General features: G+C 40.8%; 1 protein-coding gene across 1 annotated transcript in view; it reads right to left on the minus strand.

The window, feature by feature from the left end:
• The window catches only part of THEMIS (thymocyte selection associated), a 109,898-nt gene that overhangs the window by 76,263 nt on the left and 19,652 nt on the right, over window positions 1-13,983 (minus strand). Inside the window, exons 2-4 of the mRNA XM_077811737.1 lie at window positions 12,649-12,807; window positions 3,629-4,087; window positions 1,993-3,038 (exon numbers count right to left, since the gene is read on the minus strand). Of these exons, the coding sequence (XP_077667863.1) occupies window positions 1,993-3,038; window positions 3,629-4,087; window positions 12,649-12,807 (1,664 nt within the window). The remainder of the gene's footprint in view (window positions 1-1,992; window positions 3,039-3,628; window positions 4,088-12,648; window positions 12,808-13,983) is intronic.

Consider the following 13,983-nt stretch of genomic DNA (forward strand, 5'->3'; position numbering starts at 1 on the left):
CCAACCTAAACCTTCTCCACTGCCACTTGAGACCATTACTCCTCATTCTGTCATCTGCTACCACTGAGAACAGTCTAGATCCATCCTTGTTGGAACCCCCTTTCAGGTAGTTGAAAGCAGCTATCAAATCCCCCCTCATTCTTCTCTTCCGCAGACTAAACAATCCCAGTTCCCTCGGCCTCTCCTCATAAGTCATGTGTTCCAGTCCCCTAATCATTTTTGTTGCCCTCCGCTGGACTCTTTCAAATTTTTCCACATCCTTCTTGTAGTGTGGGGCCCAAAACTGGACACAGTATTCCAGATGAGACCTCACCAATGTTGAATAGAGGGGAACAATCACGTCCCTCCATCTGCTGGCAATGCCCCTACTTATACCTCCCAAAATGATGTTAGCCTTCTTGGCAACAAGGGCACACTGTTGACTCATATCCGGCTTCTCATCCACTGTAACCCCTAGGTCCTTTTCTGCAGAACTGCTGCCTAGTCATTCGGTCCCTAGTCTGTAGCCGTGCATGGGATTCTTCCATCCTAAGTGCAGGATTCTGCACTTGTCCTCGTTGAACCTCATCAGCGTTCTTGAGTTCCCATCCAGTACTTCATACTGCAACATCACACAGGCCTCAGGCCTCCCTACCAATTCTGGAACCCATGCCTTCTGTATGTCCCCACTAGCTGGCAGCATGGCTTAATGGATCCTTGCTATTAGGAATTCCCTGCAGCCAGCAGCCGGCTGTGACTCAACCTACACCCCTTACCCCTCCCCCCCCAAAAAAGGGTCAGTGAAGGGGCTTCACCAGCTTGGAGGGAAGACGGAGGAAATCAGCACATCCTCTTAATTTAACACTTGTACCTGAAGGATTCCACAGGACTGGTATCAGAACAATTCCCCCACATCCACTTCTCCCCAGGCCTGCTTGCTCCTTCTGCATAGACCTTCAGGCCCATGGAAAACGATCTGTCCTAAGAACAGAGGCAGAAAATGCTGCCACAGAGGTGAATAACATTCAGCAAATGGGGGGAGAGGCGCAAAGATGTTCCCCTCCAAACGTGGATGCAAAGGGCAAAATATGGCCCTTATTTTTTAAAAAAATGTAAACACATCAATTCCTGTTTGCGTTCCAAGCAGATCATCATCACCAAGATGTAGCTAGTCACATTCTGGAGACTCAGCTGCATTAATAATTAATGTAAAATTAGTCTTTTTTTCCTTTTGGTGGATTTGCATTTGAACAGGAAAGCAAGAGGGGAATGGGAGCTCTGACTAGAGAGACACATATAGTCTGAGCAGGCCCTGTACTTGTTTCCCCGCTGAGACCTCATCGAGTCACCTTTCTGTATATAGCTCTTTCAACATATAAGAGAAAACCAATGATAAGCACAATTGTTATGGGTTAACTGCTACTAAAAATACTCCAGTATTTGTCCATCTATAATGGGCACTTTTGTATGTGCTCTTTGCCTTGGTGAAATATTGAAACTTCAGTAGCTTTATGAAAATCAATACTTTCCATTCAAAAATCTATTTGCTGTTTGGATACAATGCAAAATATTCAGAACAAAAATATCTCTGTAGAATGTCTATGTGAAAATTTCAAATACAAATTCCGTGATCTCTATCTGAACAAAATTCTCTCTTAATGTATCGAATCAACATGTATTTCCCATTTTTAAGCATTTAGCTGTAATTGCCCAAATTGTCCCCTCACTTATACACCAGTGCAACAAAGGATTATCCAACCCCAAAGCTCTAGGGCCAGATCTTCAACTGGCCACAGATCAATTTACACCAACGGAGGATTCAGACCTCAATGTTAAGTTCTAGTCAAGATATATAACAGCTCATTTGTCTATCATGTGGGGTTCACTGCCATCTCAAAGGCTGCATGACAATAAATGAGTTTAACATAAAACATAAGCCAACATAAAATGGAAGCAGATTGTGAAGCATCTCAAACATATGACAAAGGATATATAATAGAAGAAATGTCCTACCTTCACAGCATGCAGTGCATCTGACACACTTCGCTCTGGCACAGTGAGAAGAGGTTTTGATTCCAGTGTTGATGGCTTTTTGGGAGGTCTGGGTGGTGGGTGTAGGGCTTGGTTTTCAAATCTCCTCACCATGTAATATTGTTCTTCACTGATCTCTTCCACAATAGTCCTAGTTGGGGAGGATACAGTTTCATCAACAGGTTTGCTGAGCAACTGAACAGACATATTTAGACGATACACAGGAATTTCCCAACTGTCCGCAGGATCACCAGCACTGCTGATTAGCAAGTAGGAGTCTGTGATTTCTTCTTCAAGCTGCAGTCCAGGCATAGCAGCCAAGACATCCTCCTCAATGGAGAGATCCCTCACAGACACTTTGACATTAAAGGGCAAGCGGAACTCTTTGCAAAGCTCTGAAAGCTGGTACTGTCTCTTGTCATGAATCACTTCAACAAAGCCACCTTCCATATACATAGGAAGAAGCACTTTCTTATAGGCCTCACTTAGTATTTGTTCACAGGCCAAAACATCTATCACTTTCTTCCTTCCCTGGTATATGACTTCACCAGTCTGGCACTGTTGAACTAGAAACTGGTCTCCAACGGAAACAGAAAACAATTCTGCATGGGGAGAATCAAAGGCTTTAGTTGCTACAACATGAAGCTGCTCCTTGTCACTTCTTGCTATCTCCAGGTCATAGGCAGTTAGAAACTCCCGAGGTCTTCTCTTGAACTTTCCTTTGTAGCTGGCAGGAATTAAAAAGTGTCTTTTGTGGGAATCACTTCTGATCTCAGATGCAAGGATTCTTTTTGCCTGGTACTTTTTGTGAATGACAATTTCTTTCCCAGGACATAATAAATTATAAGGTTGCTGTCTTCCTGTGGGCCCTTCTATAACCTCAGCAACCATCGGAAATTCTTTGCTTGTCCTTTCAAATACATCTTCCATGGATAATGGCTGAAGGAAAGAGCTAATATCATAACCATCTGTTACATCTATGACTTCAATGTCTAGATCAGAGAGGATATGAACTATATCCCTTCGAACTGAAAGGAGAAAGGTAAAAGTCAGTTTTTGTTTTCACACTGATGTTGTAATGAAATATACACACTCCAAGAGACAACTTAAAAAAACCCTCTAAGATGTTGTACAACCATTGTGTCCACAATTTTGCCAGTGTAAACCAATTACAAATGCAAATATTATATCTATTTTACAGATGGCTAAATACAGCCAAAAATTAAATGATTGCCCCATGGTAACACAGTTAGTCAATAAGAGTTTCTGGGAATAGAACCCAGAACTCTTAGTTATCTGCTCCATCTGCTTGAAAAAAAAGTTTCCTCTCTAAAGATAATTTAATAGTAGTATCAGGAAAAGTGATAATAGCAGATTGCAATAAAAAGATATAGAGTCAGTATTTGAATTTGAGGACGAGGGAAGATGGAGAAAAATTCTTCCCCTTCTTTCCCCATTTTTAAACTAGCAGCAGTAGCAAATATGGATATGGAATACCCATCTTCTATCTGTCCAAAACAAGCACTGTCTGTAACAGATATTTTGAGCAGTTTGCATTCAGTTTAGAACACGCTGCTAGGCACAGAAGTACAGCTCATTAACTTAGATTTTTACTTACATTTCATCACTCCTTGTACTTCGTAGATTGGTGCTAGAATCAGACAGCCATCAAAATTCTCAGGAAGTGGATTAGAGGAGTCCCATGTATGTAACAGATTGGTAAATTTCACAATCCGGTTTCTACTTTTTGGGATTTTCCATTCAACAATCTCTTTCAGGGTGTAAATATGGTCATCTTCACATTCATAGAACTCTCCTTCTTGTGAGAATGGCAAAGTAAACGAGTGAGACTGGTTATCTCTTACCACTCCGCAGTTCACAGTCAGTGTCCCGTTGACCTCTTCCACAGAGTTGAACATGATCTGCTCACCTTGTTTGATGGTGAGATTTGCCAGTTTTATGTCTTCATTACAATAGAAGCAAGGATGGCCCAGTCGCGTTGGCCCAATAGAGACCTTTCTTGTGATTTCTTCAATGCTGAGATATGGAGTTTTATCAGTCACAATCTTACAAAGACCTAAGAATACAAATGTTGTATTATACAAGGGGACTTGGGAAATATGCAAGCATTCACTGTTACATCAACTTTTAGTTCATGAACCCATGAAGCCAATAAAAACTCGAAATCAAAACAAAACAAAATATTTATCATTTAAAGCATGGTTGTATTGTCAGAAAAGTGGCTCTATGAAAACAGAAAAGGAGTACTTGTGGCACCTTAGAGACTAACAAATTTGCACAAGTCCTCCTTTTCTTTTTGCGAATACAGACTAACACGGCTGCTACTCTGAAACCTGTCTCTATAAAAACAGAATCATGAAGCTTGAGTACTCATTCTCTGAGGATGACATTCAAACCTGTGCAGAAGGCCAGCCAGCACAAGACCTACGCATCACGTAAGTCCCACTTAAATCTGAATGTTAGAGTTTAAATGGGATTTAAGTGATGCATAGTTCCTGAGTTCACTCTTTGTGCATGTGTAAATTAAATTCTTAACAGCTTTCGAAGCAAATAAGTTCAATATACAGAGGGAAAGATAATTTTTCTAACTGACTACCCTGCAAAATCAACACAGATGTGAAAATCAAACAGTATCCTTGACACAATACACAAAGAAGTATTTTTCAGTCTAAATTATTTTCATTTCAGATTGAGGAAAACAACAAACAGGGAAGAATAAATATAAAGTCTCAATGGGAGAAAGTGTGAGAGAGAAAACAGTCTCTCATTCTATAATGTTGCATAGCTGAGCTGAAATACAAAATGACGCTACCCCGGCAACACACAGGAGATTCTTCTAAATTAAATGGTGCAGCAAACAAAACTGAAAGGAGATGTCATTTAGTGACATAGCTATATAGCCCAAATGTTCTTTCAGGCTTTTGCATTTCCACCTGGAATGAAGATTATGCAAGTGGACTGTAGCTGAAGTTTTGTTGATGATTCGTGACATAGAATAGAATCCTGCTTCATCTACAATAGCTTTGTTGGCTTTGGAGAGTGTGCAGGAGTAAACACTTCCCCTCCCGCCCCCCCGTCAATAAAGTGAGCTGATGTGACTCAGACAAACAAACAACAACATTGAGTAAAAACATTTTTATAGTGTCACTTTTCTGACCATCACTACGCTATGGCCCCATCCCTTCCAGCACGTACACAAGTGCTTAATTTTACACAGTCAATGACTTCAAAGTTAAGCACATGCAGATTTCCAAGGTAGAGTAGAGTTTAAAATTTTCTTCACAACATTTGATCCAATGACAGTATTCCCTTTCATCTCTGGGTTTTTTTCTTTGTTGATCACTGAAATATTATCACACTCTGCTGCTACTGGTACAATTGGAGTGTAAACCACAGAGGATTATGACAAACTTGATCTATGCCTCTAAGATAGGAAATCAATGTTTTTATCAACATCTTCATGTTAACAAAAGAAACCCTCCCATGATAAAACCAGCAGCAAGTGAAAAAGAGAATTAAAATGCTCAGGCATTACAGTGAGGAGTAAACAACGAATCTTGTAGACTTTCGGATGAAGTGTTCTCTCTTAGAAGCCAGACTTGTGCCCTTGTGGAACTGGTTGTGGGGTGCAACCTCCAAATCCCATCTGAGGCTCCATGGGAAATGTGAAGTCCAGAGAATAGATCCCACGACATTCATGTCAGCTTAGGAACTGTACTATCATTGGCTGCACTTGCCATGCTCTATGCCAGCTTGAAGGGTGGACAGCACAAAGAGGAGATGATGTTTCTCTTAGTTTAGAAGCAATACTTTTACTCCCCAAGCCCAAATAGAACACTTCTAGTTCCAGCATCCCTCACCAATTCTTACATGCAGGATAAAATAATAATAATCAGTTTCTTTGCTTCACCAAAAGGCAAATTGATTTATCGCCCCACCACACACCTGATCATGAAAACTAAGCCTTATGGGACAAATCCAGACCTGGAACTCTGTTGTTCTCAGTGTAGTTTCACATATTTATACAAAAACCGAATTTGGTCCTCAATGTTCACACTAATTATCTTTTTTCATACAGTTCAGTGACTTAGAGAGTAATTATTGATCTATATTAAAACAAACAACCAAAAACGCCCCCTCCACTGGATTATAAAAGCAAGGGAGAAGAATGTGCCGTAGCATGATTAATAGTACAGGCCACCAGATGGATGACTCCAGTATTTAGGCACTAGAGCAGCATGGTTTATCATGAGGTAATTGCAACTCTGAAGTATTACAAGGCAGAGGCTGCATATGTGCTTCTCTAATCCCTAGGGGCACTATTAATTCGTATTAATCATGCCCTTGGGAACTGTCTTGTTAGAAGTCCATACAGCAAGAAAAACGTGTACATTTATATATTTGTGACTGTTTTCCTAGATGAAGTGGACAGTTTAGAGAACTGAACAGAGCGGTTTCGTTAAGCTGTGTGATTAAGCTATCTTTTCACAAGATTCAGCAGTGATAACATTGCCTCATACAGACACTTGAATAATAGTTATCCTGTGGTTTTTTTGGACAGCCATAGCAAAACGCCAATTTCCCAGAAACTATAACTACATTTAATAGGTTATTCTAGGCCAAATTTTCAAAAGCAAATACCTAGGTTGTGGCTGCAAAATATGCATCAGTCCAAATTAAGTGGTAATTGCAAGCAAATGTGCACTCTCAGAATCACGCCATCCTCCCCCAATAAGGTGGCAAGGCTCTTTCCTTCCCACAAAAAACACAGCCAAACAGACCAAAAGCTCAGGCAAGAGCCTTCCCCAGCCCATCTCTTCTAGGGTGACCAGACAGCAAGTGTGAAAAATCAGGACAGGGGGTGAGGGGTAACAGGCACCCATATAAGACAAAGTCCCAAATATCAGGACTGTCCCTATAAAATTGGGACATCTGGTCACCCTAATCTCTACTCACTTCCCATTGGGACCACACAAGAGGTACTGCAATCCTATGCTTAAAATGAAATGCCCACTGTCCCCGGTATGGAGAAAAAGAAGGGACAGGGAGTCCCACAATGCAGCTTGGCACAGTAGGAAGTGCATTTCCATGAGTTCTCCACCTCCTGAGTGATTCTACACCTCCCTTCCACACCAGAGGTGCTGTTGTTCTCCCCCCACTCTCTGTGCCCTTCGTCTCGGAAGCACCAGGTGGATAATCTCCAAAGTCAATCTTAGCAAGCAGTCAGTTCATACAGCAAGGTGGGGGTAATGAGCCAATTACAGCCTTGGGTGCTCAGCCAAAGATCTAGTGTAACAGTGAATTCATTTTTGTCACAGAATCACTTCAGTGTGATCATTGCTTCACTATGACAAACTGCAGTCTTCACGTTGCAATGTGCGTATAGCAGTTATGGTCTTTCACTCTAAAGGGAGCTTCACTAAGCTCCTGTGTACGCTTCAGCTTGTAACTGAGTTTATAACCAGTTAGGCGCATGGTTGGCTCTAAGCATGGATTGTATCCACATACAACATGATTAATACTCCAGTAGCACCTATGATAACTAACAGAAGTGTGCCCTTGCCAGAAACCCGCCTGGTAAGGATCTGTCTGGTTTAGTGTAGAGACGGAGTCACTAACAGTGCCTGTATGGCTGGCTTTTACAATCCTAGTTCTTCACAGCCATACTAAAACTTTCCAGAGTTCACTGCCTCCTGTGCCTCTGCGTATAGATCTCCTCTGGACACTCTGTCCACGGCGGAAGCACTGTGGGAAAGCTGTCAGTTTTTCCCAGAATGCCCTCATTCCAGCATGGTCGGTGTGAAGGCACAAACATGGCTAAGATATGGACCTTGTGTACACTACAGAACGGGGCTATGTTTGAACATGGTTGTAAGTAATTGAGTTAGTTAACATAATGCTGATCACAACTTAGTTGTCAGTACAGACCAAGAAAAATGGGATTCAACATTGGGTCAGTTAACAGTGATTAAACCTTGGTTTTAACATTAAGGAAGGGCTGTGCTTGAGGGGGATTCCCCTAGGTAAGGCGAATCCACAGTTGCCCATTAGGGTAGCTTTCTAGTTGCAATGTCTGAGCAGCAGAAAGGGGTTTCAAAGGTCTGACCCTTAATTTCTGTAGCATGTGACATAACTAAGGGTTTAATAAGGGTCACTATAATTTATGGCACCATTGCTATGCATTTAAAGAAGTTACAAGTAAGCAGATCTCCATATAGTATGTCCAAAAAGTATCGTGTTTGCAGGGATGTGGTCCTGATGAGTGAGTAAGTCACAAAGACAACACTATTATCCAGCCAATGTTCCAGGCAAGTAAGCTGCAGGAGCAAGATGGGCATTATCCCCCTGTAAATGTTGGGGATGAGGGGAACAGGGATATCATTCCTATGAAAAGTTTTTGAAAAAAATACAAGCTATTTCAATATGTTGTATTCCAAAGGCAAAAGCTATGCTCTTCAGGAGTATCTTTATAAACTAGGATTAAAAGTCATCTCTGTCTGGGAATTCTTTGGCAATATATAGGGAGTCGGAAAGGATCGTCACCACAAATAAAGAGATCCCTTTCCCCTCTATCAGTCTGAGACGGAACTTAGTGCTATGTTAAATTTCCTGGGACTGCTGAGCTATTTGGAATTCAGCTTTGGTACCATGAAACTGATGAATATCCTCATGTCAAAAAGCAGGTTTTATATGAAACAGTAATTAATACCCTTTAATCATACAAAACTACAGATCCAATTAGCCCCTTGGGTTCATGCTCCGTCAGGGTTGGGAGGAGAAAAATCTTTATCTTTCATTCTGATGGTTTTCTTAATTTTGGTAACTGCATGCTCGAGCAGACAGCTAAAAGAACTATGTGGACTTGTGCATGTTGCTCCTATACTGATTATGCCCGTGAATTAAATGTTACCTAGTAACCACCTGCTTGTGTTTGAGTATGTAAGGTTCCATATGTCTCTCTCTCTACAGATAAGAGGTAAATATTAAAAATTTTATTCTTGTGTGAAGAGTGAAAACAACAGCAATCCTTCTTTAGCTGGCATTGTATGCACTGATGATTTCTCATAATGCTTTGCTTGCTCTGATATATCTGTTCATTTTTTTTACCAGGATTTTTTTTTAAATCTGTTATCCACGGCTATCCAGAACCTTATTAAAATCAATATAAATTACATTATTATAAATTACAATCCAGATGTTTTTCATACTTAACATAGCAACAATTCCTCATGAGAAAGAGACATACGATAAAGTTAAGTTTCTAAACTTCAGACGTTGAGGCTGAGTGCAAAAAAGTGTCAATAGACATTTTTTTCCATCCGTGTCATAAAAAATGGCTGGATCAACTTCACTTAGACTTTCTAAATATAATCACATTTTGGCAGAAATCAAGGCATGTACATTTCCCAGAAGGGAACTTTTGGGGCTGGGAGAAAGTTACAAGCAATGGAAAGTACAAGTTTAGAATGCATTTGCAAATATATTGGCCAAGGCCCTCCACTGAACTCAGTGGCATTTCTCTATTATAAGTGAATAACCAGAATTAGGCTTAATCCCAGCTCTGCCATTGATATACTGTGTTATTTTTGGCAAGTTACATCTCTACGTACCTCAGTTGCCCTTAGCTAAAATGGGGATAACAATGCTAACCTCTTTTTGTGAGAATGCTAATCAAGATTATTATTAAAAGGAAACTATTACAGGTCTTCGTAAAAAGAAAAGGAGTACTTGTGGCACCTTAGAGACTAACAAATTTATTTGTAGCTCACAGAAGCTTATGCTCAAATAAATCTGTTAGTCTCTAAGGTGCCACAAGTCCTCCTTTTCTTATTGCGAATACAGACTAACACGGCTGCTATTCTGAAACTATTACAGGTCTTGTGAGCAGTCAGAGAATCTACAAATACGTATGCAGACTAAAGAGCACAAAGAAAACATTAACAGTAGGACCAAGTTCAGGTGTCATGAAATCTGTCAGCCTTCACCAAGTTGTTCATGATGAAAAGAGTAGTTCAGAAATATTTGCTGGATGTAGCTATTCAAGCGACTAACATAACAGCATAAGATTTTTTTTGTCCAGTGTGTGAGCACAGAAAGAATAGACTGATCCTCTGAAGCATGAACGGACAGATTAGAATGAGGATAAAATGAAATAACATAGATATGAACTCATGTTTTCAGTAGTTTTTGCTAATACCAGGGTCAAATTAGGCCTTTATCAGGAATCAGATTTTCCAGAAAAGAAATAAGGAGTTCTACAGAGTTGTGCAGACAAACACCAGAAATGTTCACAAAGAAAAAGAGCAAAAATTATTTAAAGCCAGTGGGCCTGATTCTTCTCTCAAATGCATCCATTTTTTACCAGTCTAATTCTCTTAACTTGGATGGAGTTGCTCCTCATTTACACCAGCACAAAGAGAGAGGATAAGCAGGCTCATGGGGTGCAAATGATAATTCACAATGAATGGCACTTGAAAAGAACATAACAAAAAGTTTGCTCTTTTCCACAAGGAGCCAGAAGACTGCTAGAAGCACAGCACAAGAGTTCTGGTGAACTAAATAATATTTCTTCCAAAATAAGCCAATGATAGAGTTTTAAAAAGGAACTGTAACTCAAATACAGCATAGACTTTTATGTGCTGTGAGGGAAAGTAAGCCAAGAGCATTTAACATAATTTCATTCAGGCCAGAATTTTAGAAAAGGAAAAATTGTATAGTCAGACAATAATGGTAATGAGTGGGACTGTTTGGTGTTTTACAATTGAATCTTTTTTTATAGAAGAAAAAAATTAGACCAGTGAAGCAAATTTTCAGTACAATGTACACCAGAAGAGATCCCAAATGTAGGTATATAATGCGTTTTCTCTCTTAGACTAACAAGAGGCTTCATCGTTACCTTTACGCTGCTGAGTTTAGCACAACCCATCACCTAGGGTGTAACTGTGCAAAGTGGTGTTAGTAGATATGAGTTCAGTCTCACAAGGCTCAACATAATGGATTTATAGTTTCCAATGGAAATTGATTTTCTTTCCTGTCTAAACCCAAGTTCCTTTCTCAAATAGACTGGTTGAATGAGTTTTCAGATCTCCCTGAAGATTGGAGTAGAGTCAGAGCAATCATAGAAGATTAGGGTTGGAAGGGACCTCAGGGGGTCGTCTAGTCCAACCCCCTGCTCAAAGCAGGACCAATCCCCAATATTTGCCCCAGATCCCAAATGGCCGCCTCAAGGATTGAACTCCCAACCCTGGGTTTAGCAGGCCAATGCTCAAACCACTGAGCTAGACTCCCCAGGATTAAATTCAGCTCTGGTGTAAAAGGATGCAACTCTCTAACACCAAGTGTAAATTTGATTCCCTGAATTCAACCGGTGCCAGTACTGACTACCCCATGCATTTAAAACACAAGTCAGATCCCCCCAAAAACATGAGACTGACTTAAAAAGCACAAGATTTTCAAGCTCTGGCTCCCAGTCCAGTTGCCTAGTGTGTCTCAGTGCCCGCTCCCTGATCCCGTCTCTTAGTCTTGCCGCTCCCACTGACCCCCGAGTTTCCACATCAGCCCTTGTTTCACAGTCACTCCCCGTGTTCCCCCTGTCATCTCCCAGTACGAGTTACAATTCCCTCCCCTCCCCCTCCACCAAGTCCCATTTTTAATCTACTTCCTCCACTGCCCCCCTTGCCCCAGGTCCAGGTCCAATCCCTTCTGAATTTGAATCTGGCTGCTTCCTCCTCCACTGTGCCTGGGCCCCCTCAGTGGAGGCGCTAAGAGCACAGGAGAGACAGCCTCTCTGCTCTAGTTCTGGTTCCTGGCACTAGAACAGCCCATAGCAACTGGGAATAGTAATTGCAGAACGCCTGCAGCTCTGGGATGGAGTGTGTGTGGTCTGATGAGCACGTAGGAGCTATGAAGGGCTTGAATTTGGTCACCAGAGATGGAATCTTTGGGAAGTGCAGCTGCCAAACCCTAAGAAGTCTCTTCTGAGCATGTGTGAGCTTAGCTTTTTCAGAGGCTGCTAACTTGGCCAAATGTTGGTGCTGCTTCTGTGGGGAAAAAACACAAGATCCATCCCTGAGGCAAGGGCCACGCTTGCCAAATTTCAAGTCCCTGATCCAAAGCGCGGGGACACCAGAACTTCTCAACCAAACAGTAGTAAGAATTTTTTTCAACATTGACAAAACACCGTATTTTCCCCTAATCTCATTCTCAGAAATGGCTGAACCATTTTTGCAGACGCCAAAAATAAATAAATAAATATTAGCCTCAAGAAGACACCTGGCATGGAAAATTTCAGCCCAAACAGTTGAAGTCTGGCATAGTCATAAGTAACTGAAAACAGAGTTTGATAATGAGTCTTCTGTTGGACCACCTTAGGTATAAGCAGTGTTACCAGCTCCACTTTTAATATTATTATTATTTCTTATTCAAGCATGAGAGTCCCGCAAAGTAAAATGTAGAAATTAGTTTCTTTTATCTAGTGCCATCTATTATGACTGTATTTTTTGGCATCCTAGTGGGTACGTCAACAGACATCATCATGTACATCATAAGAATAGAACAGATAAAGGTGATAATGGGGTTTATAAAACTTCAGTAACCTATATTCATGAAATACTGTACCTGGAAAATTCAGGGGCAATTCAATTCTGGCTGAGCACTGGTCGTCTTCATTACTCTCGCAGATGCTTGCAATGATCTTATTAACTTTGAACCCAGTAACTTTAATCAATTCTCCGGTTGGCAGGCAGCATTCATTTCCAAACATTTCATAAACGGAGCCTTAGGAAACACAAAAGGAAAGAAAAGATGGTACACAAGTTTTAAGCACGATTTAAAATACCCGTATTGCTTTTCTTGGAATACTTCCTTCTGCATAGACACTAAAAGCCATTTAAATCAGTTATGTGAAACTTACATGATCTTCTGCAACTACTTGGTTTTCATTCTCCCTCTCAATATTACAGACCCTGCCGTCAGGTTTTTTCCCTAGTTTTTTTCCCCCTTCGGTATAATTTCTGACCAAAAGATCAAAATCAATCTAAGATCAAAGTTTACTCTATTGGGATATAGGGTATATACAAGAAGCTATATGGGATAGGATCCTAGTATTTCCTATAGGATACATAATATTAAAAAGAATGGAGTTTCCTCTCCATGGGCCTGATACAAAGACTATTGAAGTAAAGGGAAAGCTTTCTTTTGACTTCAGTGCACTTTGGATCAGCTGCATCTGTGCATGTAGTCCCCAATAGCATTTTAACATACCATTATGAAGAGAAAAGAGCCTAAAAAGATCAGCCCTTCAATCTTTTTACATTGAAATAGAATGGTCTCAGCCAGTCAGAGAGTAGGAATATCATACAATCTGGACCCACAACTGTACAGTAAATTTCAGTAGCAGTGCAGAACACAAATCTCTGTACTCTGATTTTTACCACTGCCTGCAGAACTCATCAACCTGGTGGCCACCATATGGGGAAGGACCATCTCAACTTCACAGCTATATCAAAAATACTACCTATTAGCAGTGTCATTCTCTTCTTAGTGACTCAAGAATCCAAGTCATAACCATATCCTGGGCTAATAAACACCTCTCACTCAGTACAGGGTTTCGTAGTGAACTCATAGATAAGCTGCAGTCTCAAGGTGTCGTTGTTTAAGAACTCAGTGATGAAACCATGCACTACAATGAGTGGTCCCATTAAAACCTATGGTGCTCCTCTTGGTAATAAGCACTACATTTGGTAATAGGTGATTGCAGTATTGAGCCCTAAGAGGAGGATAAAAGCGCAATCTAAAATAAGATACATTGGAGAAGTGGCAGCATCTCCATAATTAAGGCTATATTCAGTGTTCCCTTAGAAATGAAGGTTCCCCTACACTTCTCACTGGGAATATGAAAGCCCACTGAAGCGGTGTGAGCTGTCTCCCAAAATAATTTCCAGGAGCTGAGGA

The sequence above is a fragment of the Eretmochelys imbricata genome, chromosome 3 (genome assembly GCF_965152235.1).
Source record: "Eretmochelys imbricata isolate rEreImb1 chromosome 3, rEreImb1.hap1, whole genome shotgun sequence".
Lineage (NCBI taxonomy): Eukaryota > Metazoa > Chordata > Testudines > Cheloniidae > Eretmochelys > Eretmochelys imbricata.